The 27,735-nt window shown below is 40.4% G+C and overlaps 1 protein-coding gene across 1 annotated transcript in view; it reads left to right on the forward strand.

Moving 5' to 3' along the window:
* The window catches only part of NEB (nebulin), a 203,642-nt gene that overhangs the window by 102,524 nt on the left and 73,383 nt on the right, over nucleotides 1–27,735 (forward strand). The window contains 28 exon segments of the mRNA XM_018553609.1: nucleotides 2,685–2,888; nucleotides 2,979–3,083; nucleotides 5,356–5,463; nucleotides 5,558–5,869; nucleotides 6,928–7,131; nucleotides 7,408–7,512; nucleotides 8,472–8,576; nucleotides 10,406–10,717; nucleotides 13,558–13,761; nucleotides 13,864–13,968; nucleotides 14,057–14,161; nucleotides 15,241–15,552; nucleotides 15,845–15,949; nucleotides 16,035–16,133; nucleotides 17,130–17,234; nucleotides 18,306–18,413; nucleotides 19,488–19,799; nucleotides 19,888–19,992; nucleotides 20,255–20,359; nucleotides 21,012–21,116; nucleotides 21,205–21,312; nucleotides 21,412–21,525; nucleotides 22,305–22,502; nucleotides 22,665–22,769; nucleotides 24,233–24,337; nucleotides 24,432–24,536; nucleotides 24,626–24,733; nucleotides 26,648–26,761. Of these exon segments, the coding sequence (XP_018409111.1) occupies nucleotides 2,685–2,888; nucleotides 2,979–3,083; nucleotides 5,356–5,463; nucleotides 5,558–5,869; nucleotides 6,928–7,131; nucleotides 7,408–7,512; nucleotides 8,472–8,576; nucleotides 10,406–10,717; nucleotides 13,558–13,761; nucleotides 13,864–13,968; nucleotides 14,057–14,161; nucleotides 15,241–15,552; nucleotides 15,845–15,949; nucleotides 16,035–16,133; nucleotides 17,130–17,234; nucleotides 18,306–18,413; nucleotides 19,488–19,799; nucleotides 19,888–19,992; nucleotides 20,255–20,359; nucleotides 21,012–21,116; nucleotides 21,205–21,312; nucleotides 21,412–21,525; nucleotides 22,305–22,502; nucleotides 22,665–22,769; nucleotides 24,233–24,337; nucleotides 24,432–24,536; nucleotides 24,626–24,733; nucleotides 26,648–26,761 (4,182 nt within the window).

Raw genomic sequence — 27,735 nt, forward strand, 5'->3', positions numbered from 1 at the left:
TACGGCTATGCTCCCATGGTGCTCGTGTGGCTGCCGGCTGAATGTGTTAGACGCCACAGACGGAAAGGGGCAGGACACCTCTCCCCGTGTGCAACGTCGACCACACGAGCACCGCGGGAGGAGAGGACGCCAGCGCCTGTAGAACGCACTGGAATGCAAACCGGCCAACTCCCTCCGTTCAGGGGCAGGAGGGGGCATGGCGTTGTATTGAAGTCAATGGCACCGCAGCCATGCCCCCGCCCACAGTGCGGTCGCCTGCCTGCATTCTGGTTCATTGCAATCTGCAAAAATAGTGCTTGCAACATTTCTGCAGAACGCACTGGACCGGAACGCAGGCACTAACGTGCCTGCGTTCCGGGTGTGGGCGATCGCACTGCGGGTGAGGGGTGTGGCTGTGGTGCCATTAACTTCAACTCCCCCCCCGAATGCAGGTGTGTTTTCGTTAGTAGATCTCATTGAGCTTGTCATTTGAAAAGTAGATCTCCAAACTAAAAATTGTGGGCGCCCCTGTTGTAAAGAACTATGAGTAGGTTCATCCTCTTTTACAGTTTTTGTTTAATCTCATGAATATTATGAATATTATTATTATTAGTGAAATACACACAATGACCTTGATCTGTAGGTCAGTAGCATCAGTAAAATAGTTATATTATTGGCCGGTACAGCGGCCATGTACTGTGGTAGGGTCCTTAGAAGGATATCTAAACAGCCTTGCAGGAAAGGGAGACAGACCCATTTCTAGCACTTCCCCACATAAAGTCATCTTGTTTCCTTTTTTTTTTATAAGCTGTATTAATTATATCACAAGTGCAACACCTCCTTACCCTGGGACAGTGAATGTGGTCACCCAGGCAGCTCAGTGGGATAACATCTCGATTTCAGGTTCTGGTCCTTGGTGTTTAGTGGGCCGAACAATAAGTTATGTGTCAGGCACTTTAGTCTTTTTACCTTTTTTTTGCTTAACTCATAACTAGGAGGGAGGGTTTAGTGGTGCAAGATACCCAAAAAGAGCACACAAAAAGGACAGGTATGCTTAAGTAGTGGTAGGCCCTTTAAGAGCAGCCTCTGGGTAATCGGTCCTGCGAGAGTAGCCAGGCAGATATTTGACCCTGTAAGAGCAGTCACCATTCAGTTTTAGTGGATCTCTCTAATAAATCTGGTTCTTGACCCTTTTATTAGAGTGAAAAATACCTTGATTGGTGGGCAATGAGTCCTTCTTGCAATGTCCATACAGTAGCTTCTACCTAGTTCCTTTGTGACTATCCAGAGCAAAGAAGATTCCTACAGATGCTCCCTTCATGCAGCCATCTTCCTGCCCAGTTCCCCCCTGATAAAATCCTCCAATAGGACCTTCAGCACATGCCCCAGGCCGATGCAAGGCCCATGTAGAGATCATTTGGTTACATACCCTCTCCAGGCAGAAGCCCAGGAGGTACTCTAGAAAAGTGCCCCAAATATTTATCATCTTCTCAAACCATACCTCTGTTCAAGCTCCTTAGGGATTGGTTGGGTCATATACATATTCATAACTTAGTCAGAAGCAATCTTCCCACTAACTTTAGGAAAACTCTACAGAACCTAACAAAAAGTAAACAAGAGCTCAGGCTGGTTACAGAGTAGCAATAAAACACTACATTCAGTTAGGGACACAAAAACATAGGTCAGAGTCTCTACACAAGTAATGACTATTATTGGCATTTTGATTATCGGTACATGAACCAGCATCATAGAATAATCTGCATGTAGCTGCCATTAAAGTTGCTCTATAGTGGTTGTCACTTCATCTTGTTCACTATTGGGAGTTGTTTTCTGTTTCTTTTCTCTTTCCCTAGTCCCCCTTTCCCCTTCTCCCTTTGTTTGTCTTGTCTCTTTCACTCTGCTTTCTTCTCTTTTCTTCTTCCTCTTTTCCTCTCCCCCTTTTCCTTTTGACCTTCCTGGGTTCTGATTTCCATTCCTCAGTTACTTGTGTGTTCTCTTGAAATGCGGATGCCATTTCACTCATCTTGTAAAGCTTTTCATTTGTTGTGCATTATGGTTCTTCACTTATGATTTTTTTTCTACACGCTATGCTATGCCTGTGCACACTTGTTGGTTGTTATTACTACTTCTATTTGGCATCTTTCTTTAATAAAATGTATATGTTAAAAAGAAAAAGTTGCTCTATATTTCTAATAGTTGTCTTTTAGAATGCAGGCCATGAATGGACCAGAGTATGGCACAGCAACTACTAATATGTAATTATAATAAAGCTGAACTCCAGGCAAGGCACTAAATACACAGTTTATCTATGGGATCTGTTTCCTTGCCAAACAATTTGTAATTTTGTCCATCAAGCCCTGAGATATAGCACAGTCAGGCTGGTGACCTAACTCTTTTCTACTGCAGTTATGCAATACAGCTTACTCACCTTCTTGCCCCATCCTGTTACTAGACACTGAAGGAGCAGCAGCAGACTGATGAATTCATCTTCCTGCTCTCTTCTTCTGTTAACAAACTTTCATATTTGCCATGCGTGCAGCTTTAGGTTCAAATGGGATATTATTTACAGATTTTTAAGGTGATCATTATTTAGGATTCGTTTGAAGAGATTCATATTTAGGAATATATTTGGGAGTTAGAGAGGCTTTTGGGCATTGTTCATTGTATATTTCGTATTGCTTATCGTAGCTTATTTCTATTTTTAGTGGCTATACAAATCTGACTTGGAATGGATCCGTGGTTGTGGATGGATTCCTAATGATTCTTTGGAAGTGAACAAAGTGAAGAAAGCTCAGGAAATCATAAGTGAACGTCGTTATCGCCAGCCTCCCGACACCATCAAATTCACCAGCATTGTTGACTCTCCAGAAGTGGTTTTGGCCAAGAGTAACGCCCTGCAGCTCAGCAGTGTAAGATCTCCTATTATCCAAAGCTTTTTTTTTTTCATAATTTATCATAATACTCCAAATCCTAACTCCCTTTTTCTATCTTATAACTAGAGCATTTACCAAGATGCTTGGAACAAGGCGAAGACCCAGTTCCATTTACCTGCTGACACCCCACAGATGGTACAGTCCAAGATTAATGCCGTCAACATTAGCAATGTAAGTACGCTATGCTGATTGCACACTTCTCAGATCTCTTAGTCCATGGACATTTGTAATTCATTCTTTGATTCTGCTTCTCATCTCTCCAACCAACTGTAAATAGGAAGATTTAAAATGTTTTTCTATGTAGTGTAGTTAAGATACAACTGTTACAGAACCCATAATGTCAGGGGGCCCAAATATAATTTTTCCTTCACATTCTTTTTTTATTATCTGTTAAAATGTCAGGACAAAAAGAAGAAACAGCACATCCCTGCAATACGTGCACATTTACTCATGTTTTATTGCTTTAAAGACACTTTGAATACAGAAAAATACATTTTGATCAGCCAGAAATGCACTCAGCTACTGATTTCCTATTGTGGTCTGACAACGCACCACATTTTTTGTGGACTAAATGGTGTCAGCCCTGCCTAATTATTTTTTTTCCCTAAGCAACTCAATTCTTCCCACTCTCCTCATCTCTACTACATAGACACTAATTATTATGTGGTCCAAGATAAAGACTAGGAAGGCTAACCAAAGTATTTGGGATAACACAGGAAGTAAGCACTGATCACAGGACAGCTCTGATTTTCTGATAACATCAATGGGTAACAAAAAAGGCTTCCAGTGGCATGTTTAACAGACCAAAAGATAGCAAAGAAGAAAAGTTAATTGTTAGGCTTCATTCACACACAATGCAAGAGCAAAATTGTATATTGCGTATATACGCGTACATGCGTGTATGTACGCGCGTATACGCATATACGCACGTATATGCGTGCACTATATGCAATCCCAGAATGCATCATTCGTAATAGAAATTTTAATGAACTTTACGCACGTACGTGCGTATACACACACAAACAAATAAGCAGAAATACGCTGCCCGGACGCATCTCGGTTCCATTCTGTTTTTGCCCATTTTTGCGCTACGCAAATATGCGGCTCTACACGCAGCTATGTGTATGGAGCCATTTATTTTCATATGCTGCATATGGTACAATACGCGCGTACATGCACGGCAGTGTGAATGAGGCCTTAGGGTTTACATACCATTTACCCCTTTCACTGCCTTCCAAATTTTTATTTTTATTTTTTTGCCCGTTTTTTCCTTGACACATCAATGGCAGTCTAAGGGCTCGTTCACACCAGTTGCAGTGTGTTCCGGCCCGATTCCGTCCAGAACGCACTGCCACGCATTGTGGCAGGCTCACTTTTTAGTGGGGTAAGAGGGGGCGTGGTGGGCCATTGAAGTGAATGGCACTGTAGCCACGCCCACCGGCCGCAATGCGATCAACCGCACGGGATCGCAAGGCACATTACGCCTGCGGTCCAGTGCGATCGAAATAGTGCTTGCAGCATTTTGATCACACCAGACCAGACTGGACCGCAGGCATAATGTGTCTTGCAATCCCTTGCAGCCGATCTCATTGCGGCCGGAGGCCCCCTCCTGCCCCACTAAAAAGTGAGCCAGCCGCAATGCGAGGCAGTGCGTTCTGGCCAGAATCGGGCCGGAATGCGCTGCAGCTGGTGTGAATGGGCCCTAAGGGTTGAAGTGTATCGAAAGGCAAGGTAGAGTGGCAAAGAGTTAGAATACCTGTTAGGTTTTTACTGCTCTCTGTGTTCCTGTTTGGGGCATTCCTCTCTGTTTGCCCAAATGACCATTGTCACTAAGATTGAAAGTGAGGAAAAATGTTAAATTTTAAGTTGCCACCAGAATACAAGAATGGGAATCTTCCCTTAGATTAACTTGTTTTGGTAACAGCATTGTGAGATTTACTTATCTAACCTTGTAGAGGAGATCTCTTGAAGGGGACACAAATTGAAGAAAATAAACTTGACAGAGGTTTTAACCCTACCCTACTCTATTTAAATAAAAAAGGGATTTTGCCTTCAGGTATATTTTAAGCATCCAATAGACTTGTGAAGAAAATATTATTTAAGTAGTTAACTTAAATTTTCAGTTTTTAAACAAACATGCTTACCTTATATAAAAATGTAATGGTTTAATATAAGTAAGAACTGGGTCAAGGGGTCCTTGTTCAGATTTTCACTTTTTCGCTGTAGGCAAACATCTGCAAATGAACCAATTTTTTTTTTTGGGAAGCGTAAGGAATTTCTTGATGGAGCTGTTGTGATGCAGCTCTAGGCTCTATATTTTTGCTAATGATTTAGGTCCTCATCTGGAGGTGGAGGACATGTTATTAAAAAACCTGCAATGCATGAACCTGTTAATATCATTATATTTGAAAAGCTAAAACGAAACAACTTTTTATGGTTACAGAAACAATACCAGCAGGGGTGGGAAGATGCCAAGACGAAGGGCTACGATATAAGAGCAGACTCTATTCCAATCAAGGCTGCCAGAGCATCAAGAGACATTGCTAGTGATGTGAGTTTTAACAGGAGAATTTAGTCATCTATGGTAAACTTTGCAATGTGATGAATACAAGTAATAGACGATTGTTATTTTTCTATTACTTTAGTATAAATACAAGATAGGATACCGTAAGCAGCAAGGACATCATGTTGGATTCAGAAGCCTGCAGGATGATCCTAAGTCGCTGTGGGCCGTGCATGTGGCCAAGATCCAGAGCGATCTGGAGTACAAGAAGGACTTTGAGAAACAAAAGACCCATTATCAATCTCCTGTGGAAATGCTGTCGGTGGTGTTGGCCAAGAACTGCCAGAAACTTGTCAGTGACATTGACTACCGCCACCACCTCCATAAATGGACATGTCTGCCAGACCAGAATGATGTCATCCAAGCCAAGAAAGCTTATTTGCTTCAAAGTGATGTAAGTTAATATTTCTGTCCCTCTTTTTTCCACAACTTAATGAAATGCGGTAGCAATTAGTTTCAGTGTTTAGTACATATCAAATCTTTTTTTAGGGTAAACTATAATACAGTATGCTCAGTTTAAATAAATAGCATCATTATAACAGATGTATGCAACTAGAACATCTCAAATTGTTTCATATAACTACCCATAAGATTCTGTTGGGTAGGCTAGTACAGTATTGCTGGACTGCAATCACTGATGAATTTCTTGGATATAATCCATAGTTGGTGTCATATGTTCACAGTGTTTCCATGATTTCCATTCCTCAGTTACTTGTGTGTTCTCTTGAAATGCGGATGCCATTTCACTCATCTTGTAAAGCTTTTCATTTGTTGTGCATTATGGTTCTTTACTTATGATTCTTTTCTACACACTATGCTATGCCTGTGCACACTTGTTGGTTGTTATTACTACTTCTATTTGGCATCTTTCTTTAATGTATTTGTTAAAAAGAAAAAGTTGCTCTATACTTTTAATAGTTGTTTTTCTATACATAGAATGCAGGCCATGTATGGACCAGAGTATGGCACTAGCAACTACTAGTGTGTAATTATATTAAAGCTGAACTCCAGGCAAGCCACTAAATACACAGTTTAATATATGGGATGGGAACTGTTTCCTTGACAAACAATTTTGGCCTTCAAGTCCTGAGATTTACACAGCCCTGTCATATAGCACAGGCAGGCGGGTGACCTAACTCTTTTCTACTGCAGTTATGCGATACAGCTTAGTCACCTTCCTGCCCCATCCTGTTACTAGACACTGAGGGAGCAGCAGCAGACTGATTAATTCATCTTCCTGCTCTCTTCTTCTGTCAACAAACTTTCATATTTGCCATGAGTGCAGCTTTAAGCTCAAATGGAAGATTATTTACAGATTTTTTAAGGTGATCATTATGTAAGATTCGGTTGTATGAATTCATATTTAGGAATATATTTGGGAGTTAGAGAGGCTTTTGAGCATTGCTCATTGTAGATTTATTTTTGCTTATCATAATTTATTTTTACTTTTAGTGGCTTTACAAATCTGACATGGAATGGATCCGTGGTTGTGGCTGGATTCCTGATGGCTCTCTGGAGGTGAACAAAGTGAAAAAAGCTCAGGAAATCATAAGCGAGCGTCACTATCGCCAGCCTCCCAACATCCACAAGTTCACCAGCATTGTCGATGCTCCAGGTCTTCTCCTTGCCAAAACCAATGCTCTCCAGATTAGTGATGTAAGTATGTTGTTAGGAAAAAATTAACAAAATCCATTAGGTTCAACCTAGATTTATAGTCTAATACTGCTTATCTAGATGTTTTTGTTGTGACAGATTTAAAAATGCCACATTAAAGACAGGAAATGCTTTCGTTCTGTTATGACTGTTTAGCTGCATACTGCTTTATCCAGCAGCTTTAGTATTCTCATCCTTGTAGTATTATTGTAGTATTACAGTATTTGTTTTTGAACCCAAAATGATTATTTTTGTCTGTCCTTCCCACACCCACACAAGTGGGTGTACAGAGATGCATGGGATCGTGCAAAGACAAAATTCAGCCTCCCAGCAGACACTCCACAGATGGTACAGTCCAAGGTCAACGCTGCCAACATCAGCGAAGTAAGTCCATTTAGAGATGCCTAAAAACGGGAAGCTCATGTAACCTTACTTGTTTTTGCCTCATAGGAAATTTGTCACTAAAGTTGTTATTTTTCTGCTTTATTGTCTTCCTCAACATCAATTTGCATTACCAAAAAAACTACAAGTGATTCACAAGGTTGAAATAAATACAATCTCAAAAAAATATTTTAGAATATCCAGGTTAATCAGGCAATTTTGTAAATATGACCTTTTTCTTTCCTATCTACTGCTATCTCCTGGTTGTGACAATGATATTTCCCAGTATCATTTTTAATTATAATTTATAAGTATAACCAGTATAATTTTCTGGTTATTGTAACACTTGCTGGTGAATATTGTAATTCTGTCTAGAAAGTCTTTAAATTATTATAAAAAACAGCCTACCCACTAGCTGTGCCAATGCAAATGTTCTGACTGTTACAAGCTATCTGTAGACATAGTACTGACAGTACAATTAAATGCCTTTAATGTGTCTGCATGACCTTAGGTCCTGGTAGTCCTATCTCTTCACTTCCTCTTTTAAGAAATGTGCTCATGTTTGCTTGTACATACAGGTCCCTAACGTCTTCTGCAAAGTCCTGGGCTATATAATAATGAGGATTTGAGGGGTAAAAACCTGTGCAAATAGAAGTTATAATATATCTGTAGCCAAAACTTTTTCTTTATATTGGAAAGAAAAACAGAAAGTTAGAATTCCCGTCAGTTTTCTTGTTTTGTAAAATAAAATGTTTTTAGTTTTAGGTACACTTTAAACAAGGTTACTTTTTTAATTGCGCCTATATATTCTATTTTTCTCTTTTTTACTAATGAATTTGGATCAGAAAATATTATATTTAGCTGTCATTAAATGTTTATTTATCATTTACTTGCTCCTCAATTTAAAATCAATTTAAAATAGGTAGTGAGCGTTAAATAATGTTTTTCTTTGCATGTGACAGAAACTCTACACGAAAGATTGGGATGCAGCCAAGAAGGGTTGCGACTTAAGAGCTGATGCCATCTCCATTCGTAGCGCCCGTGCTTCAAGAGACATTGCCAGTGACGTAAGACTCATTCTCACATTTGCTCAAACAATGTTTTTTGCCAGTGTCAATGTTAACATAATAGATATACCAAGGTTTCAACACAGATACTGTATACGGAAAATTAAAAGTATCCAATAGAAAAACAAGTCAGATGTAACACTAAATAAAAGGTAACAAAAGTATAACATCAAATTCACACCTTTAAAGTTGGTTGTACTGCTTAATAAAACCAAGTACTAAATTGGCATGGGCTTATTTACACTTAAGTGCAATCCATTCTGCAAAGGAGATTTCCAAGAAAAATGGGAAAGATCAGTTTGATTGGAGCCCATTCATATTTTAACTAGTAGGTTTCCCACCTTTCACAGATCCCCATGTCAACAACAGAAGGACTCTCATCCTTTCTGCTGTTTACACTACCTTCCTACCTGGTGTCCAACCAGTGTAATACATTGTTTCGTATTTAAAAGCACAATATGCTGTGATTTGCTATACTAGATTGTACCAACAGGTGTCACACCACTAAAATTTACCACTGCATCTCACTGTTCCAAAATGAGCCAAGACCTGTGGATTATATACCGTGTTTCCCCCGAAAATAAGACACTGTCTTATATTTTTTTGCCTCAAAAAAACACACTAGGTCTTATTTTCGGTGTAGGTCTTATTTTTTTTTTAATGTTCAACAATCCAAAATTAATGCAAATCGAAATTAAATAATCCAAAATGGCAAAGTTAAGAATAGGGTGATCAGGGCAATCATGGGGTGCCCTACCTTTCCAAGAGCAATTTGGTAACCAATCGCTGGCCAGAATGAGGGAAGCGCACTTTCACTATCATTCCTCACAGGCGGAGAACATTTGTTCTCACTCCCCTTGTGACAGGAGGCGGCGCTATAGAGGAAGCATAGGCTTATGTGGCTCTGTTCACTCTGCTGCCGCCTCACTTCCTCTAGCGCTGGCTTCGTTGGCACCGCTGATTCTCTTCTGCGGCTCTTCAAGTTCCCCCTTATGCAACCACCGGCCCTGGGAAAGGTCACAACTAGGTCTTATTTATGGGGTAGGTCTTATATTATAACAAATCCCAAAAATAGTACTAGGTCTTATTATTGGGGTAGGTCTTATTTTCGGGGAAACAGGGTATGTATACTTTTTCGGTTAGTGTAACACTTACTAAAGTTACCAGTGAATATTGTCATTTTGTCTAGTAAGTATTTAAAAGAGAACTATGGGGTAACCTTTTTATCCCATAGTTTTCTTTAGGGTCACAAGAGGAGGTTAGTATATGTCCTCCTGTGACCCAAAGCTCGGTATATAGCCCGCTATTGCCCACGATATACTGAGAGCGCCGCAGCCGGGACGGATCCCGACAATTCTGTTGAGATCCACCCAGTTGGCTGATTGACAGCAGACTCTGCCTATCTAGAGGCAGAGCCAGCTGTGCTCGCCCCCTCCCCCATCCGTTCCTCCAGTCAGCACTGGAGGATCGGAGAGGGGCAATCCCTGCTGGGAGCGGTGACTGACCGCTCTCTGCAGGGAGATGATCGGGAAGTGAGCGTGCAGCAGTATGTGCTCGCTTACTTTCCGGTCAATAGAGCTGACGTGTGACAGTTTAAATGTCACACGTCTGCTTTAACGATGAGGATGAGTGTAAATCACTCACCTCATAGTTCTCCTTTAAACTATTATAAAAACCAGTCTACACATGACAGACTTATGTATGAGCACTCCTAGCACCAACTCTGAATTAGTCTTTTTACTGACTGCAGTAAACATTTGCATGATTTGTTGAGTTAGCCCAAACAATTTGTCAAAGTGATATTAATGAAATACATTTATTTTGTTTAGTTCAAATACAAGACTGCATATGAGAAGCAGAAAGGTCACTACATTGGGGCCCCGACTGCCAAGGATGATCCTAAACTGATGTTGTTGATCAAAGCTGGTAAACTCCCAAGCGACTTGATCTACAAAAAAGATTATGAAAAGACCAAGACCAAGGTTCACCTGCCAGCGGATGCGGTGTCTATCCTAACTGCCAAGCAAGTCCAGGCAGCTGCCAGTGAAATCGATTACCGGCATTACCTGCACCAATGGACCTGTCACCCCGATCAGCATGATTGTATTCGAGCTAGGAAAGCCTATGATTTGCAGAGTGATGTGAGTACATGAATTGCTATCTAAATTGCGGCAGGTTATCAATACTGTAAGTTGCTCAAAAGACCTACAGGAGCTAATTAAGTTTCTTAAACAACCAATTTTACTGGTGTACAGGGCTGCCGTCAGGGGGGTACCGCCGATACACATGTAAGGGGCCCGGCCAACCTTTGGGGCCCGTGAACCTTGCATGTGTATCGGCAGATGACCATACAGGTGCCTGGTGGGGGGTGGAGTCAGCCAGGCCCCCGCAGCACCGGAGGAAGCCGGGGCCCGCACACTTCATATTATCACCTGAGGTGCTCTGTGCGGGCCTCCGGTGTCCTCAGGGGGTCTCTACTGCACATTAGGTTAAACCTGGCAAGTGCCCACATTACATTTAATATATTCCCGAACTGGCAATATATTAAATGAAAATCATTCCCTGGTGGTCCAGAGGGGAATCAGTTTGAGCTGCATCTCTTGCTGATGCAGATCATACTGATCGCTCCCTCGTGGTGCCGCCGCTGATTTAGCATGGATCGATTAGTATGGTCTGCACCAGTGCACCAGCCAGAGTGCAGAGCACACTGACCCTTCACTCGACCACCAGACCAGGATAATCCCCAAGTGCCACACTGGACCCAGGAGATGCAGCCCCCCTTCCTGCAAAACAGGTAAGCAGGAGAGTGGGACATTTTTGAATTAACTATTTTTACTTTTAATAGTTGTGAGAGTGTGTGTTTTTTTTAAAAATGAAGCTGTGTGTGTTTTTTTTAAATGAGTGTGTGATATGTGTGTTTTTTTAACCACTTCCCGCGGGTTGGCGTAAATGTACGTCCTCCGCTGGAAGTGGTTATACCAAAAACATGGCTGCTCCTGCAGCCGTGTTCTTGGTACCGTTTTAGGGCCTGTTCACACCACTGGCATCTCATTGCGGCTGGCTCACTTTTTTGCCGGGCAGGAGGGGGTGTAGTGGGCCAATGAAGTAAATGGCGCCGTAGCCACCGCCTCCGGCCGCAATGCGTTCGCCCGCACGGGATCGCAGGGCACATTGTGCCTGCGATCTGGTGTGGTCAAAATGCTGCAAGCACTATTTTGAACGCACTGCAGGTACAATGTGCCTTGCGATGCCGTGCGGGCGAACGCATTGCAGCCGGAGGGTGTGGCTACGGCACCATTCACTTCAATGGCCCACTCCAGCCTGGCAAAAAAGTGAGCCAGCCGCAATGCGGGCAGTGCGTTTCGTTTCGGAAAAATTAGTTTTCTGGACGAAATTCGTTAGCGGTAGTCTGTACGCATTTTCGTTTGTGGACGAATTTTCATTGCAGCAAAGTGACAGTTAAAAAAAAAAGATTAATGTCACTTTGCTGCAGTGAAATACGATACAATGCAATGAACGATACGAACATGGAACGGAAATGAACATTCGTACAGACTACCGCTAACGAATTTCGTCCAAATCCCGAAAAACTAAATAACACAAAATCCGAATCAAAACAAGATGAGACTAAACAATTTTTTTCCCGGTGCACATATCTAGTGGCCAGCACGTCACAAAGCCCTGTGTCCAGCGGGTAATGTGACTGTGGGGGGGACATTAGAGTGTAAGCATTTCGGCTCCAAGCTGCAAGCTTAAGTGATGTCATTGGCTCAGTGTTCTCTGTACAGCACTGCAGTATATATATATCAGCTATATAAATGTATAATAATAACAGTGTGACTGGCTCAGAGCGGCGGCGGTGCGGAAGGAGGTTGTGACCAGGCGGGTGGGGAGGGGGGGGGGGATGTGGTCCCGGCCTGAAGCCGTGTAAGGGGCCCCGAAATTGAAGGCTGCCCTGCTGGTGTATAAAACAATATTCCAGTAAATGTCCTTTCCCACAATCAAATTACATTTATAATCAGTAAACCAATCAAACCATCTACATCAGATTTAAATAGAACTATGTTGCACATAAAAACTATGTGCTACATTATTGAATTCTAAGTGCATCTGCACTTTTTCCTTAGTCCCCCTGCAAAGTCTCACCAATACCTGGTAAGTCAACCTAATGCAGCTTTCCATGACACAGTGACAACGCTACTGCGCTGCACCTAAATTCAGAGCAACACCCTCATGTAGTCTGTGTCTGCTTATACTACAGTGTGGTAAGAAGATTTTGCAAGGGACATGGCTAACAGTATTATCACTGCTGATTCACAACTCTGTAGCATGTCCACACAAAGTCTGGCCCACTGCTTTCTAGATATACAGCACTGCCTCTGCTGCTGAAACCCTCCCACTGTGAGTAGCAGTGTCTGAGAGGGGTAGTGTGTGTGAGACACACATGAAGGAGCAGTGGGCTTAGTCAGAGGAGGTAATGTAAATTGTTTTCATCTTTATGAACTTGTGCATACATAATAACTGGATCTGGGACATGTTTAGGCTGTCACACAGGAGCCCTGAGATGTCATTTAGGGGGATTTGTTAAAACATAAAATACCTGTTCAGAAACCGGTCACAATGACAGTTATGACTTACAGACTATTCTCAAAGCTGCTATTCACTTTCTGGCACGTGACATCAGTCCTTGCAACTATTATTTAGTCCGGGAGTTTGGAAGCGGCTTCCATTTGAGACTTATGAATTAGTTCTTTGTTTATGTTTTTGAAGATTCCCTTTAAAGCATTTTATATTTATATTGTTGTAATATCTTGAAAAAGGAGAAAGTTTCATGTTTCACTATTACTGTTTTAATGACTTGTATATATTTTGGTGGGCCAAATACCTTTTACCTATGATACCTTATCATATGACCACAGCAATCAGGTCTAGTGTGAGAATCTTTTTCATCAACTTGTAACAGCACCCTTCATTTTTCTAGGCTATCTACAAGTCTGATCTGGAATGGATACGTGGATGTGGCTGGTTCCCTAACGGCTCAGTGGACGTGAAGAAAGTAAAGAATGCCCAGGAGATCATAAGCGAACACCATTATCGCCAGCCAGCCAGCAACTTAAAATTTACCAGCATCGTGGACCTACCGGCTGTTGTCCTGGCAAAGGCCAATGCTGACCAGATCAGTGCTGTATGTCCACCAGATAAACCCACTTTGCCTACGCTGTGATAATTCTAGAATTAAATTGTCAATTTATTGAGCTTATAATCTCAAACATTTCTTGTTTTAAAGAGCAAATACAAAGAAGCCTGGGAACAGGACAAGAGAACCATTCATATCATGCCGGACACACCTGAGATTATGTTGTCAAGAGCCAACGCCGTCAATGTCAGCAATGTAAGCAGTTTTATTATCAAAATCCAGTTTATTAACTTTTTTAAAGGTCTGTATGTGCCACAAAGTTGATTATGTTTTTCTTTTCTAGAAACTGTACAGAGAGGGCTGGGATAAAGTAAAGATGATCTATGACATGAAAGTTGATGCTATCCCCATCAAAGCAGCTAAGGCCTCTAGAGAGATTGCAAGTGATGTGAGTATTCCAGATTATATTTAAAGGCAATGTATAGTGTTTTGTCCTTCATGTTTTGTACATAATTTCCTTATTTCTTCTGGTCTGTGACTAAAAATGTAACATTAAGAAAAAAAAAATTCTTAATTTTTATTAATAATTTGCATTCAATTTTTTAAACATCATATGAAACTTCAGGCTCATTTTCCTGTTTTACAGACTCACTGTGATGTCCCTGGTGTTTATGGACAGCTCAAATGTACATACACTAGTGCAGGACTCAGTCCAAAGTTTAATTCAAAGCGAAGCTAAAGGCAGGCAGCTACTGCCATGTTATCTACTTTTAGATAACCCAAAGTACTTTAGGAATCCTTTGTAATTGAGTAATACATGTGTATTTGTAAAACAAAGAATGTGTATATATAGAAAGTAAAAAACAACAGATGTAAAGTAACAGGTTGGTTAGAAAAGGTATAAAATTAAAAGATTAAAAAAAACTTTAAAAAAAAGACCAGATTTTTTTTAACATCACCCATGGTCATTCGTCTTTTTTTCAGACTGCATTTGCAATAATGGCATGGTAGACGCAGTAACACACCAGGAATATGATATAAAGATAAATGAGGAACAAAAATGGAAAAATACAAGTGTGTTTTTTTTGTTAGAGGTGATGGTTTAGGGCTAACAAGAGGAGAAGAACCAACAGATAATAAGGCATTGGTATATAACTAGTTAAGTGCTACTCCATCAATTTGCCTAAGTGCCTAAAAATATGTAACACTTTTAAAAAATACAACACATCAAACCATACAAAATGAAAAAGTGACAAACCAACTGCTTGTGAGTTTTCCTCTCCACCAACTTTGGTTTGCCACCCACCCCACTCATCCAACCATTTTTTATGGTAAATTTAGCACATTCATGTGTTAGATGCTTAATATGTTTACTTTTATTTTAAAAATTTTTCTTAGAGCATATAAGTTTACTTTATAATCGTATTATTTAAGGATAGGGCATTGCTTCCAAGAAGATCAATGTGTTGAAGTATGTTTATTTGTCCTAGAACAGTATTCTTGATGTTTTGTTGTTACATTCCACAGTACAAATACCATTTGAACCATGAGAAGCAAAAAGGTCACTACATTGGAACAACCTCAGCTCACAATGACAACAAATTGGCCTGGTGCTTGAAGGCTTCTAAGCTTCCCAGCGACCTTTTATATAAGAAAGACTTTGAGAAGACAAAGACAAAAGTTAACCTGCCTGTAGATATGATCTCTGTTGCCGCTGCCAAGCTATGCCAGAAACTGGTCAGTGATATTGACTACCGCCATTATCTGCACCAATGGACATGCCTACCAGATCAGAACGACGTCATCCAGGCTAGGAAAGCCTATGACCTTCAAAGTGATGTAAGTTTCCAAATCCATTTCAAACCGTTTATTAAATTTGTATGCTGTGTGTCTGAATTATGGTATTTTGAAAACTAAGTTTGAATAGATATTTATTCATAGGCTTATTTCTACTACACATCGATTATGGCATTTACTATGATATAGCTTAGCAGTGCTTAGCTCACATATCAAGAAGAGTTTAAGATTTTTAGCAGATTTTGCAGAATACCACATAGAAGCCTGTTGTTACTGGCTTAGTTCAAGTGTAGTCCTACCACAAATCTCTAATTGGACAATATTTTGTTCTTAGGCGATCTACAAGTCAGATCTGGAGTGGCTCCGTGGTGTCGGATGGATGCCAAGTGGATCACACGATGTCAAGAAGGCTAAGTTTGCCCAGGACATCTTGAGCGACGTATGTTTTTTTCCTTCTTATTTGATACTTCCCATGATGTCTGTAGGAAGACATGTTCAAAATACCATCTTTCTTTCATTTGCAGCGGAAATACAAAACCAAACCTGATACTCTCAAATTTACTGCAGTCGCTGACAGAGTGGACTATGTCACTGCCAAACAAGCTGCAGACATTCGCAGTGATGTGAGTATTTCTTACAGACAATATCTCCTTTCCTCTGTAGTCAATAAGTAGTTTTGTTTTTTTGTTTAAAAGTAATTTGATGTCACTGGTGGTAATGCCATATTTTGCACGCTCTGGCCCAACGTGGCTGTCTCCTTGTTCAAAAATGGCGAATTTCTTTTTTTCTGGGTGTGGTGTTTTAATAAAGCAACTTAATGTTTTTACCGGTAGACCCCCTCTTGAACTGAGTACACTGGGGTGATTTTTGTTAGCGTGACCATGCTCATGATAACATGAGTAATCACTAACAATTAGCAACTGATATCTACACAAAGAGAACAATGGCATGTGGCATGTAGTAGCAATTAATTGCTAATGTTCCAAATTTGTGTGCTTGCTTGCTGCTATATGCAACTGCCATTGCTAGTGATTAATCAGGGGTGATTTTTGTTGCACAATTGCATTAGAAAGCATTGCCTTTGTGCACCCAGCCTTAAAGAGGAACGTTACGCATATCTTCAAAAAAACAACAAAGACACCTTTAGAAAGGTTCAGTAATGAGAATCTACACACAGACACCAGCAAATGCCTTGAAACTCTCACAGGCTGTGCTAATTATATTATCGGTGTTATCTAACTTAATTTACTCATCACAATGCTCAGTTCACTTACATAAATATTTTAGAGACTAAAAAAAATGAGTTTTTCCTAGTACAACAATATCTGTTTAGTTCTGCTGCTGTAGAGTGTTGAGTGACCATTAGAAGACCATGTTAATGTAAGTTAGATACAAGCTGAAATGTACGATGCTTGTGTTGCTAGCCAGATCTGATGATTATGATACTATCCAGCTTATAATGCTATTGCTTATGATGCTAGCTATGTCTAAAAGCTGTAGAAAATATTCTTTGGGTTTAACTGCTAAAAAAAATGTTTTACAAAGCTAAGTAATCATCTAGATCCCAATCACTTTTATTGTTTTTCCGATTACATTTATTACATTATCCTTTTCCCCAGATTAAATATCAAGAAGCATGGAACAACGCTAAGACAAAGTACACTTCTGTGACTGACTCACCACTGCTGCTAACAGCGAAAGAGGCAGCTAAGAACGTCAATGAAGTATGTATTAAACAATCGTTAAATATTCAGTTCACAATGCTTTTTTTTTAGTTGTGGACTTTGATATGTTTTGCATTTGATTTCAATAAAACGTATTTTCCAGCAAAAGCTTATCAGAAGACTGCCAATGGGGGGTTTTATAATGTGTGAACACAACTCATAGAAAATGTAGCATAGCTAAGAGTGTGATTTCATGTTTTAGTCCTTTGCTGAAGTTTAATTAAAGATCAGAAAGTATTTTAATATGCAATTCTGGCCTGCGTTTAATAAATCTGAAATGCAGAGAACAAAATACAGAATTTTTATTTATGAACCCCTGCAAGACAGCACATCATTGTCCTGGACCTCTCACTAGACTACACACTACACTGCAGTTATACTGCCTGGTCCAGGACCAGTCCCAGTGTATAGCTGGCCAATGAAGGAGATGCAATGTATTGACCTCCTGTAAGCAAGCTTGTGCAAAGCAACAGAGCCCTGATTGGCTTTGATTGTTGACACATCATCTCCTAGACTGGGTGCTGCTGTGGTAATATCAAGACAAATTAAGGTACTTATACTATTTGCATATAACATAAAATTAATTATAATGTATGGATAACTCAGTAACAAGATCTTCCTGAAGTTCAACTTTACGGTAACATTTTACAAGTACTTGCTGTAAGCTTTCAATCCTTTTTTGTGTAAGTGACTGTTTGCTATCCTTGATTAAGTTGTAATTAGGAATACTGTCTAATTATTTAAAGAAACTACAGTATTCTTTTATTTCACGTAGAATAAGTAAACTTGCGAGTAAAAATAAAAATAATTACCAAAAAATTTATCATTTTTATTTTCAACCAAATGTTGGTCATGCCCTGCACACCAGTTGCTGCCAATCCTCAGACACCCAGTTTGTAAATCAACAACAAATGTCATCTAGACTCTAGACTCCAGATACGTAAATAATGGTAGTTGCTTTCTTAATTTCTGCTGTATTTGTTAAGCTCATACTCTGTGTAGTATTACTCCGCTATTGATATATGTCCTGATCAGCCATAAACATTTATACTGTGTATCTCTGTTTTCTAGAAACTCTACAAATCAGGCTGGGAGAATATGAAAGCCACTGGGTACTTTATGCCTCATGATGCAGTTCAATTAAGTCAAGCCAAAAAGAGTGGCATTGCCCAGAGTGAGGTAATCATATCTGCAGATATATCTAGAGATCATATAGTGTTTGGATCTTAAGGATTGCTTTAGTCTTAATTTGTGTATACATGTGTGTTTCTTTCTTTATTTCTGCCCGCACAGTCAGCTTTAGAAGTTTAACAAAAATCCCTTTAACCCCTTTGTGCCTTTGACCCTCTCTGTGTATTTTTGCTCAGTCCTCTTCCAAAATAATGCAACATTTTTAGCAAAGCTCATAGTCTTTTATGTTGCTGATTCAGGCACACAGACGTCATGCACTTCCTGCAGTCACTTCTTCCTGACTGAGAGGATCCACCCACTATAATCACTTGATCACATGATAATGTTTTATAAGAGAAAAACTTGCAGTAAGTCAATCTTGTGAGCAGAAAATGACATGTCTGAGGGAAGATCTGTAAATAAAGAGTATATTAAAGGGTTCATTTTATAAAAGGTTATAAAAGTCCCACCTGGCGTTTAGCCAGACGGATGCCGTTCGCATGGCACTAGTGCCCCTAGATGGTGCTGATAAATATTGGAAATTCCTATACTTGTCAGCACCATTCAGGGGTGCTTGTGCCCTGCTATACGCCGATCTGAACTTTTAGAATGAACCCCTATGTGTTATCATTATTGTTATGATAAAAAGTCCATTTGGATTTGGATTACTTGCCAGTTTTAGAATCTCATAACAGACTGTAGATTAAAAAAAAAGAAGCAATTTCTATTAACAATAATGGACCAATTTATAACAGAGAGTGGAAACAAGTGTATTATTTGTGTGGACTGTGCACCTACAAAGGGGCTCCCTGGTATTGGATGACCTATGCATATGAGATGTAAGTCAGGCAGGTGCTGGGACCACCTCCTCCTTTCACGTTTACCTGGGTAGGTGAGAAGTGGGAAGCATTCTTCATGATGCGCCAACCATTTTCCTGTTTTGAAATATTGAGTTGGTGTTTGTATTTGATAGGTAAATGAAGGGAAGGCAGGAATTGTTTTCACATAGCGGCCCTTTGCTGGCTATGCCCACCATTGACACCATCAGAAAAGAATGTACAATGTTATATTTTCTCTGTTTAGCTGAAATACAAAGCTGAGTACATCAAACAACGAGGCCACTATGTTGGAGTTCCTAATGCAAACGCTGATCCTAAACTGAAGTGGTCCAAGCATGTCACCATTATGCAGAATGACAGAGAGTACAAGAAGCTGTATGAAAAGTTGAAGTCCAAGATCCATATCCCTCCTGACATGGTACAACTGCAACAAGCCAAAATTGGACAAAGCCTGGCCAGTGAAATTGATTATCGGCACTATCTTCACCAATGGACATGCCACCCTGATCAGAATGATTGCATACAAGCCAGGAAGGCCTATGACCTCCAGAGTGATGTGAGTGATTGAAGGTTACTTCTAATCTGCCACGGTTTAATTACAGATTGGACTCTATAACCATGAATGTAATAATTAATTATTTCAGGCCATATACAAATCTGACCTGGAATGGATCCGTGGTTGTGGATGGATTCCTCTGGACTCTGTAGAGCATCAGAAAGTGAGGAAGGCTCAGGAGCTGGTCAATCAGGTCTGTCCTTTTAAATTATTATTTGTAATATTATTAATGAATGTCCATATTAGCATCATACAGTGTGGAGTATGAAGGGTACGTTTGGGCTTTATTGTTTTTAATTTGTGGCCTTCATACGGTAGTTTGGTGTGCTATTACAGAACCCTCTAGTCAATCGGAAGCGCCTCTTCATTCATATAAAGGTTCTATAAAGACAGCTTACCACAGCTTAAAAAAAAAAACAATTAATGAAATAACATAATTCTTATTTCCCTTTCAGAGAGCATACACTAAGGACGCCATTGCCAACTTTGATAAGTTCAGCCATGTGGTCGATACACCTGAAATTGTGCTTGCCAAGGCCAATGCCGTCAACCAAAGTGATGTAAGCATATATTTCACTTTAAATGTATTAGCCATCCACACAATGTGGAAGCAGTGTCACTGGAATTATTGATTAAATCACTGTCTGCCATGCTGCTCTGGGGCACATTTTAAAGATTATGTAAACCCAAAGTCAATTTATAGTTTGTTTAGCATCATGTCTCACTATGTATAGAATTCCTAAACAAATTATTTTTTGTTAATTTTGGCAACGTTTCTTTGAAGATCATGCCAGCAGCACCACTTTCTCTTGTAGACAATGTTCAGCTGCTGCCTTTAAATTAGCAGCAGCATTGTCAGCCTGCTCTATGTGCTTCTTTAGTTGGCCATTGGGCTGCCTATTAGATAGGCAGCCCAATAGCTAACTAAAGGAGTGCACATGACAGGCTGACAGCACTGCTGCTTATTGCAAGGGAGCATTTGAATGTTGTCAGTCTGCAACAGGAAATGCTGTAACTGGCAGGATCTCCAGGCAAGAAACTTTGCAGTTATGTGCTCAATTTTTGTCAGTTAAATAAAGGGTTTTGTTATATTTGTTCAATAAGTGTAAAAATATATATATCTGTATATATATAATGATATATTTTAAAATATGTTATATATACAACATTAAGCATGGCTTACTAATGTATCTCTTTTTTATTTCTTTCTAGTTGAGATACAAAGAAACCTTTAATGCGGAAAAAGGCCAGTACATTGGTGCTGCTGAAACTCCTCAGATCACCCACTCCAGGGAGATGTCCAAACTTGCTAGTGATGTAAGTTATTTAATGTCAGTAGATCAAACTAGCCAATGACACAAGTTTTGATATCTACTGTTCTTATAAACATCTATATTTTCCCCAGAAATCGTACAAAGACATATGGGACAACTCCAAAGCTCTGGGTTACCAACTGGATGAAAAGTACATTCCTATCGTTGGAGCCAAACACGCCAAAATTGTTTCAAGTGATGTAAGTGAAGTTGCTTGTTATGTGTTATTTCCTGCCCTTATTCCTCTTCTCTGAGACTTGTAACCAATGCCATAACTAAATAAAAAATCTGTTTTATAGCTGAAGTACAAAGAACACTATGAAAAGGAAAAGGGACACTACCTTGCTGGAGCCAAGATTGATGACTTCCCAAGTGTTGTGCATTCATTAGCTTTCCAGAAAATGAAGAGCATGGTAAGACTGTTCATTCATGTACAATAGCTATTTGCGAAATAATATATATGTTTACCATGTATTTACAGTGATTGCTGTTAAGGATCAAGTTTACACAAAATAGGAAACATAGGATGTGGGTTCTTAGAGATATTGCTGCAGTTACCAGATGTCCAGGTGGGGTTCACTGTGAAGGTTCTCATTTATCCAAGTCATAGTATAGCAAGTAGTAGTTAAGCGCATTGAACTGGACTTGTTCTGTATTGTTAAAGACATTTGACACTTGGATGAGTGCCAAAATGTCTTCAACATTGCAGAACAAGTGCAGTTGTATGTGACTAACTACTTCTAGCTACAGATGGGGTTGAAATGTTGTGTTTTCTACATGTAAGGTTGTGAACTGGAACCTTTGCACCACCATCCTAGGCCTCCCCATATGCAGTACAAACTTGTGTGAAAAGATAAGACACCAACATAATTAGGATGTGTATGATTATAAGCTTGATGGTCAAATCCTACCAAATTAGACCATAACCTAATGTGTATTTAAAAGTAGACCTGTCTGTCCATACCAGTGGCAGTTTTTAAACCCCTATTGAAAAATGACTGGCTTTGAGGCAAGTGCTGACTTGCCGAGCAGTTGATAAGAACCATCACATTTTTAAAATGTTATTACAACTAGGCTTAAACTAGCTGATATAAAGGTCACTTAGAAAGTTCACTGGTAAAAACAGCTGGATCCATGTACAATACTTCCTCTGGCATGCCAAGTTAGCTTCTTATTCTTTTGTTTTATCTAGCTGGCCTACAAGAAGAATTATGAGGACAATAAAACAAAGATTAATCTTCCACATGACATGATAAACAACGTCATTGCCAAGAAATGCCAGCAGATCCTGAGTGACATTGAATACCGCCGCTATCTCCATGAATGGACGTGCCTACCGGATGAGAGGAATGTCATCCATGCCAAAAAAGCTAATGAAATCTTGAGTGATGTAAGTTACAATACACCAAAAACGATTTCATACTAAGAAACAGTTTGATATATATAAAAAAATTACCTAAGATACATACGGACATTGGGAATAAAAGATCCAGCTCAAGAAATTATAGCTAAAATAATCCAAGTTAACCTACATGCTGTTTTGTCTTCACAGGTTGCCTACAAGGAGGATCTTACCTGGCTGAAGGGCATCGGATGCTATGTGTGGGACACACCAGAAATCTTGCTTGCTAAAAAATCATATGACCTTCAGAGTCAAGTGAGTAACACTAAGGGGGTCAGTTTATAAAGCAGCAGCATGGTATTAGTACAAAAGTACTCCAGCACAGTTATGTGTTTTACAGGGTGTTTTACAAATGTGTCCTGGAGCAACTGAAACCCCATTAAGTTAACTATTATAAAAATGAAGAAAGAAAGCCATGACAAAGAGAGCCCCAACATATGTTCTGTCCAAAACATATGACTGAGCTCTACTCCAATCATGAAACGTTTTCTGCAGAGTTATGTAGAGAACACTCCAAAAGGCACTACAGGCTCCACATCATGGCCTGCATTTTGTAAATGAGTTACAAAATACAGACGAAGTGTGGAGTAAACTCTGCATTAGCCTGTGAAGAGCAGATAACGTATTCCTAGTTAGTCTGTTAACACCTAAGCGTTATTTGAGCTGTAGAGAACGAGCTTCAAAATGCCTTAACACAAGAAATCCTATGATTTTCAATGGCCCCTATTCACACCTGAGCAGCAAAATTCCAGCAGCAAAACGCCAAGCGCAGAATAAAGTACATGAGCTTCTTTTGGGAGTTTGCACCTTTTTTTTCCCCATAGACTTAAATGTCAATGTCAAGAAACGTGTGACAGTAGCATTTTGCACCCTTTTGTGTTTGTATACGCATTTGTCCATTGACCGCAATGTCTCTCAAGCTGCTAGTAAAAACATGCATCTTCATGTGTGCGCATTTAACGCATGCGAAAATTTGCGAAACCCGCATCAACGTGCAAAAAACAGCCCCCCGAAAACACGTGTTAAAAAAGCACAAAAACGAAGGTGCCTTGGTGTGAACATGGCCTGACAGTGGAACCCCAGCCAAAACATTTTGTTTTTGGTGGTTTTGGATAGAATGGGGAAATAATGCAATCTCTATAGGTTTTTATTGATGTCTTTGTCCCTGCTGGGTAGATTTTCCCTTTACTTCCTTTCCCCGTGATCATTGTCACCAAAAAAAAATATGTTTTCATTGTCGTAAATTTTTCTGGTGGGGTTGTCACAGGAACAGGGTTATATCTAGGATTTATACCCATCCTTATGCAAATCCCTACCTTTAGGAGTATGGGAATGTATCCCAGCTCCAAATACTTACCTTTTGCTATCTTAGTTTCTCCTCCACTTTTGGCAACTATGCATGTCTATACCCTTAGAGTGTCAGCTAATATCAGGAAAAGTCCTATAACAGTGTGAACACTGCTCTTACTAGAACAACATACAATACACCTGCAGAGTAGCAGAGATATGGGGCCAACCGCTAAAAAAATTCCAATATAATATGTAAATAAAACAAAATCAAAATATGGATATTGGAGATAGATAGATAAATATAGATAGACGATAGAGATAGATAGATAGATAGATAGATAGATAGATAGATAGATAGATAGATAGATAGATAGATAGATATGGGTATCAATATTTATATTATAATTCCTTTTCTCCATGTGTTACAGATTCAATACCAGAAAGCAAGCAAGGACAATTACCCCAACTTTAGCGTTGTTACAGACACTCCTGTGTATGTCACAGCTATCCAAAGCGCCCTCAACGCCAGTGAAGTAAGTACCATTGATCCATTCCAGAAATGGTCGTGGCATAGCTAACAGTTTAATGTTCTGTTCAGTCATGCAGTTTTGTCTTCTTCCTGTTTAGCGTAAGTACAAAGAGGACTATGAGAAGACCAAAGATAAATACACAACTGTTCTGGAGACCGTAGACTACAGCCGCACTCAGAACCTGAAGGATCTGTTCAGTCATGTATGTATCAATACGATGTTTGCAATATAAGGGCTAAGCCTGGGCCCAGTGACTACAGTTTCCTGATAACGTGAACTTTTATTCTTCAGAACCTGTACAAACAAGCCTGGGACACTATCAAAGCCACCAGCTACCAAATTCCAGCGGACACTGTGGCCTTGTCATTGGCTAAAAAGAACAAGCACATTGCCAGCTCGGTAAGTAGATTATCAGTAGTCAGATTCATATTATTATTTTATTTTTATTTATTCAAAAAAAAAAATTCTTTATCAATTAAAAAAAGAATTTCCACCTAACTTTATTGGTATCAAACAGAAAAAAACAATCCCCTGTGTGATAGCAATTGGAGGTGACAGGTTCTCTTTATTGACCCTGTCACCTCCAATACAAGAGTTCTAGCACTGCGCTGTGCTGGAACTTCTGTGACAGGTGAGAGAGGAAGAGCACAGCTCTCCCCTCTCACTGTCTACAGTCTGCACGGAGCGGCAGGGTTACTTTTAACCCTGCCGCTCACTGCAGTGAGGAGACGGACTCGGCGGCGGAGCCCAGAAGGCGGAGCCAGAGGAGAGAGGTAAGTGCAGGGGGAGGGGAGAAGGCTGCAGACTGTTTACATGTGATCTCGGCGACATTGCCAAGTTCACATGTAAACGAAAAGTCGGCTGCCTCAGTCTACATTTAGTCCTGCAAGTGCAAAGCAGGACTGAATGCAGAGAGGGCAACTTCCCCACAAGCACACCGCTGCCGCCCCTCTGCGCCCTGCCGCCCCGAGGACTGGCCTCAGTGGCCTTGTAGGGAATCTGGGCCTGTCAGTAGTGTTTAAAGTTAATTTATGATTAAAAAATCTTAAACATTGTTTCAGTTCTCTTCCCAACTCTCAACGTATTAGAGGTGCTCATAGACATAAGACCAGGTGACAGTCTTATGTCTACCAGCAGCTGCAGACTGACCTGGGCAAATACTTTTCTTTACGGCAAGATAAACTTGTCCCAAGGCTGCTTGCAACATTTCTGCATGGGCATCAGTGGCGTAACAATAGCCATAGCGACCCAGGCGGCCGCTATGGGGCCCGGGCACAGGGGGGCCCGGCCAGGACACCCCCCTGATGCCGTGCAGGACGCCTGGGTCTCTATGGGTTTGAATGCGCCGCTGTTTAGATCACCGTGATCTGCGCAGCTCTGCGATCTTCTCCATAGCCCCTGCTGAGTCAATGAGAGTCAGCAACGGCGGTGGAGGACGGAGCGGGCCCGGCGACGGAGGACGCAGGACGGAAGACGGAGGAAGAAGAGGCGGACAGGTAAGGAGTGTGTCCAGCCCACCGGAAGGTGACCCTGCAAAGCCCACCATAGAGAGTCTATGGTGGGCTCTGCGGGGTCACCCTCAGGTGAGCTATGTGGGCTCTTCAAGGGGTGTAACTAGAAATCACAGGGCCCCATACAAAATTTTGCTATGGGGCCCTGTGATTTCTAGTTACGCCCCTGACTGGCATGACAATCATTCATATTCATGTCTGCAGAGAGGAGTGTGGAAAGTTAGCTCAGACAGTAATTGGAGTTTGCATGCCGAAACACAAACACTGTGCTTTCCAAAGCATTCGTGTTTATGCACACAGTAGCCAAATAATTTGGTAGAGAGCGGTCAGATTGTGATTGTACATTTGGCTGCACTTTGAATGTGTGGCTTCAATTGCTCTAGATCTGCTTATCAACCCTTGCAATTGCCTTCCAGCCATTCTTTTTTCAATACAATGTACAGCAAGCCTATATCATGGAGCTATTCTGCATAAAAGTACAAAATAATAAAAGTGAATAAGATAATATTAATAGTATTAAATAATAAAATGATAGTAATGAATGTGCTGTGTTTCAATTGAAGCGCAGAACATTCATTATTATAATTTGATACATTTAGAGGGTAACACTTCTTATAGTGCTTGCAGCTACACAGGGATTGGTGCAAGGTGCTATTTGTCATTAGTTTTAAATAATATGCTATAGAATCTGGAAATTACAAACTGACCACTTCTATCAGAATTGCCTGTAAACCTGATGCTTCTGTTTCTTGCCCTCCAGGTCTGATTGGCACATCACTAACTGTTTATCATTTTCTTTCAGCTGAAGTACCGTGAGGAATATGAGAAGTTTAAAGCACTTTATACCTTGCCAAGAGGTGTCCAAGATGATCCAAACACAGCAAGATGTCTCAGAGTTGGAAAACTCCCTCTGGATGTGAGATTCTTCATTATTGCATAACTTTTAAAGAACATCTCCCGGAAAATAAATAAATCCATACATGTCATATTACACATAGACAATTAGTATATATGTGTATATATATATAAGATAGATAGATAGATAGATAGATAGATATTGCAAAGACTAGTTCTAAAAAAGTTTTAAAAAGGAAGAAAAACGGGGATGTTTGTGATATGCAAATACTAAACACAACACGTATATAAAAAGCATTCTGTTTTTAATTTTTTTCCGTATAAAAAGAGTTTTTTTGACATGAACAATGTCTCCTGGTTAAAACAATAAGAAAACAAGCTAAGAGTTGTCTACCACAGTTGCGGTGAGCTGGACATATCAGATGTTTGAAGATTGCCCAGTTCTACCATATTAATGTTTTATACAGTCTGCCATGGCTGTAGCTGCCTGTAAGTACCCATGGCACCTTTAAATGGTTTGCTCCAGCTTCTGTAACTGTCACTTTTGCCAGACCGCTCGGCCTGTTACAGGAAGGGACAGCAGGTAATAAAATGTAACCAAGGGGCACTCAGAAAAACAAAAAAAATGCTGTGAATTCTGTAAGTTATTATTGATTTTGCCTTTAACCCCTTCGTGACTGACGACGTACAGTGTACGTCGCCAGCATCGGGGCTGTTTAAACAGACTCCCGGTGACTTTTGCCGCCGGGAGTCTGTTTAAACTTGTAGAGCCGACTGTCGGCTTTACAACAGAAGCGATCCTGGCGACTTACCTGTCGCCAGATCGCTTCTGCGTCCCGAAGAAGGGGCCGCCCCCCCCCCGCCGGACACCCCCGCCGTGCTTCCCGGGCTCCGTTGCCCCTCCTACGGGTCCGGGACCGGAACAGACCTAAAATTGAATTACCCTCTAACATCTTTTGTTACCTTCCTGAGTTCCTGGTACCCTGCCTGCACATTTATCTCCTCCTACCATTAAAAATAAAGGTAAACTCAGAA

This window comes from Nanorana parkeri, unplaced genomic scaffold (assembly GCF_000935625.1).
Source record: "Nanorana parkeri isolate BGI_ZX_2015 unplaced genomic scaffold, ASM93562v1 scaffold125, whole genome shotgun sequence".
NCBI lineage: Eukaryota > Metazoa > Chordata > Amphibia > Anura > Dicroglossidae > Nanorana > Nanorana parkeri.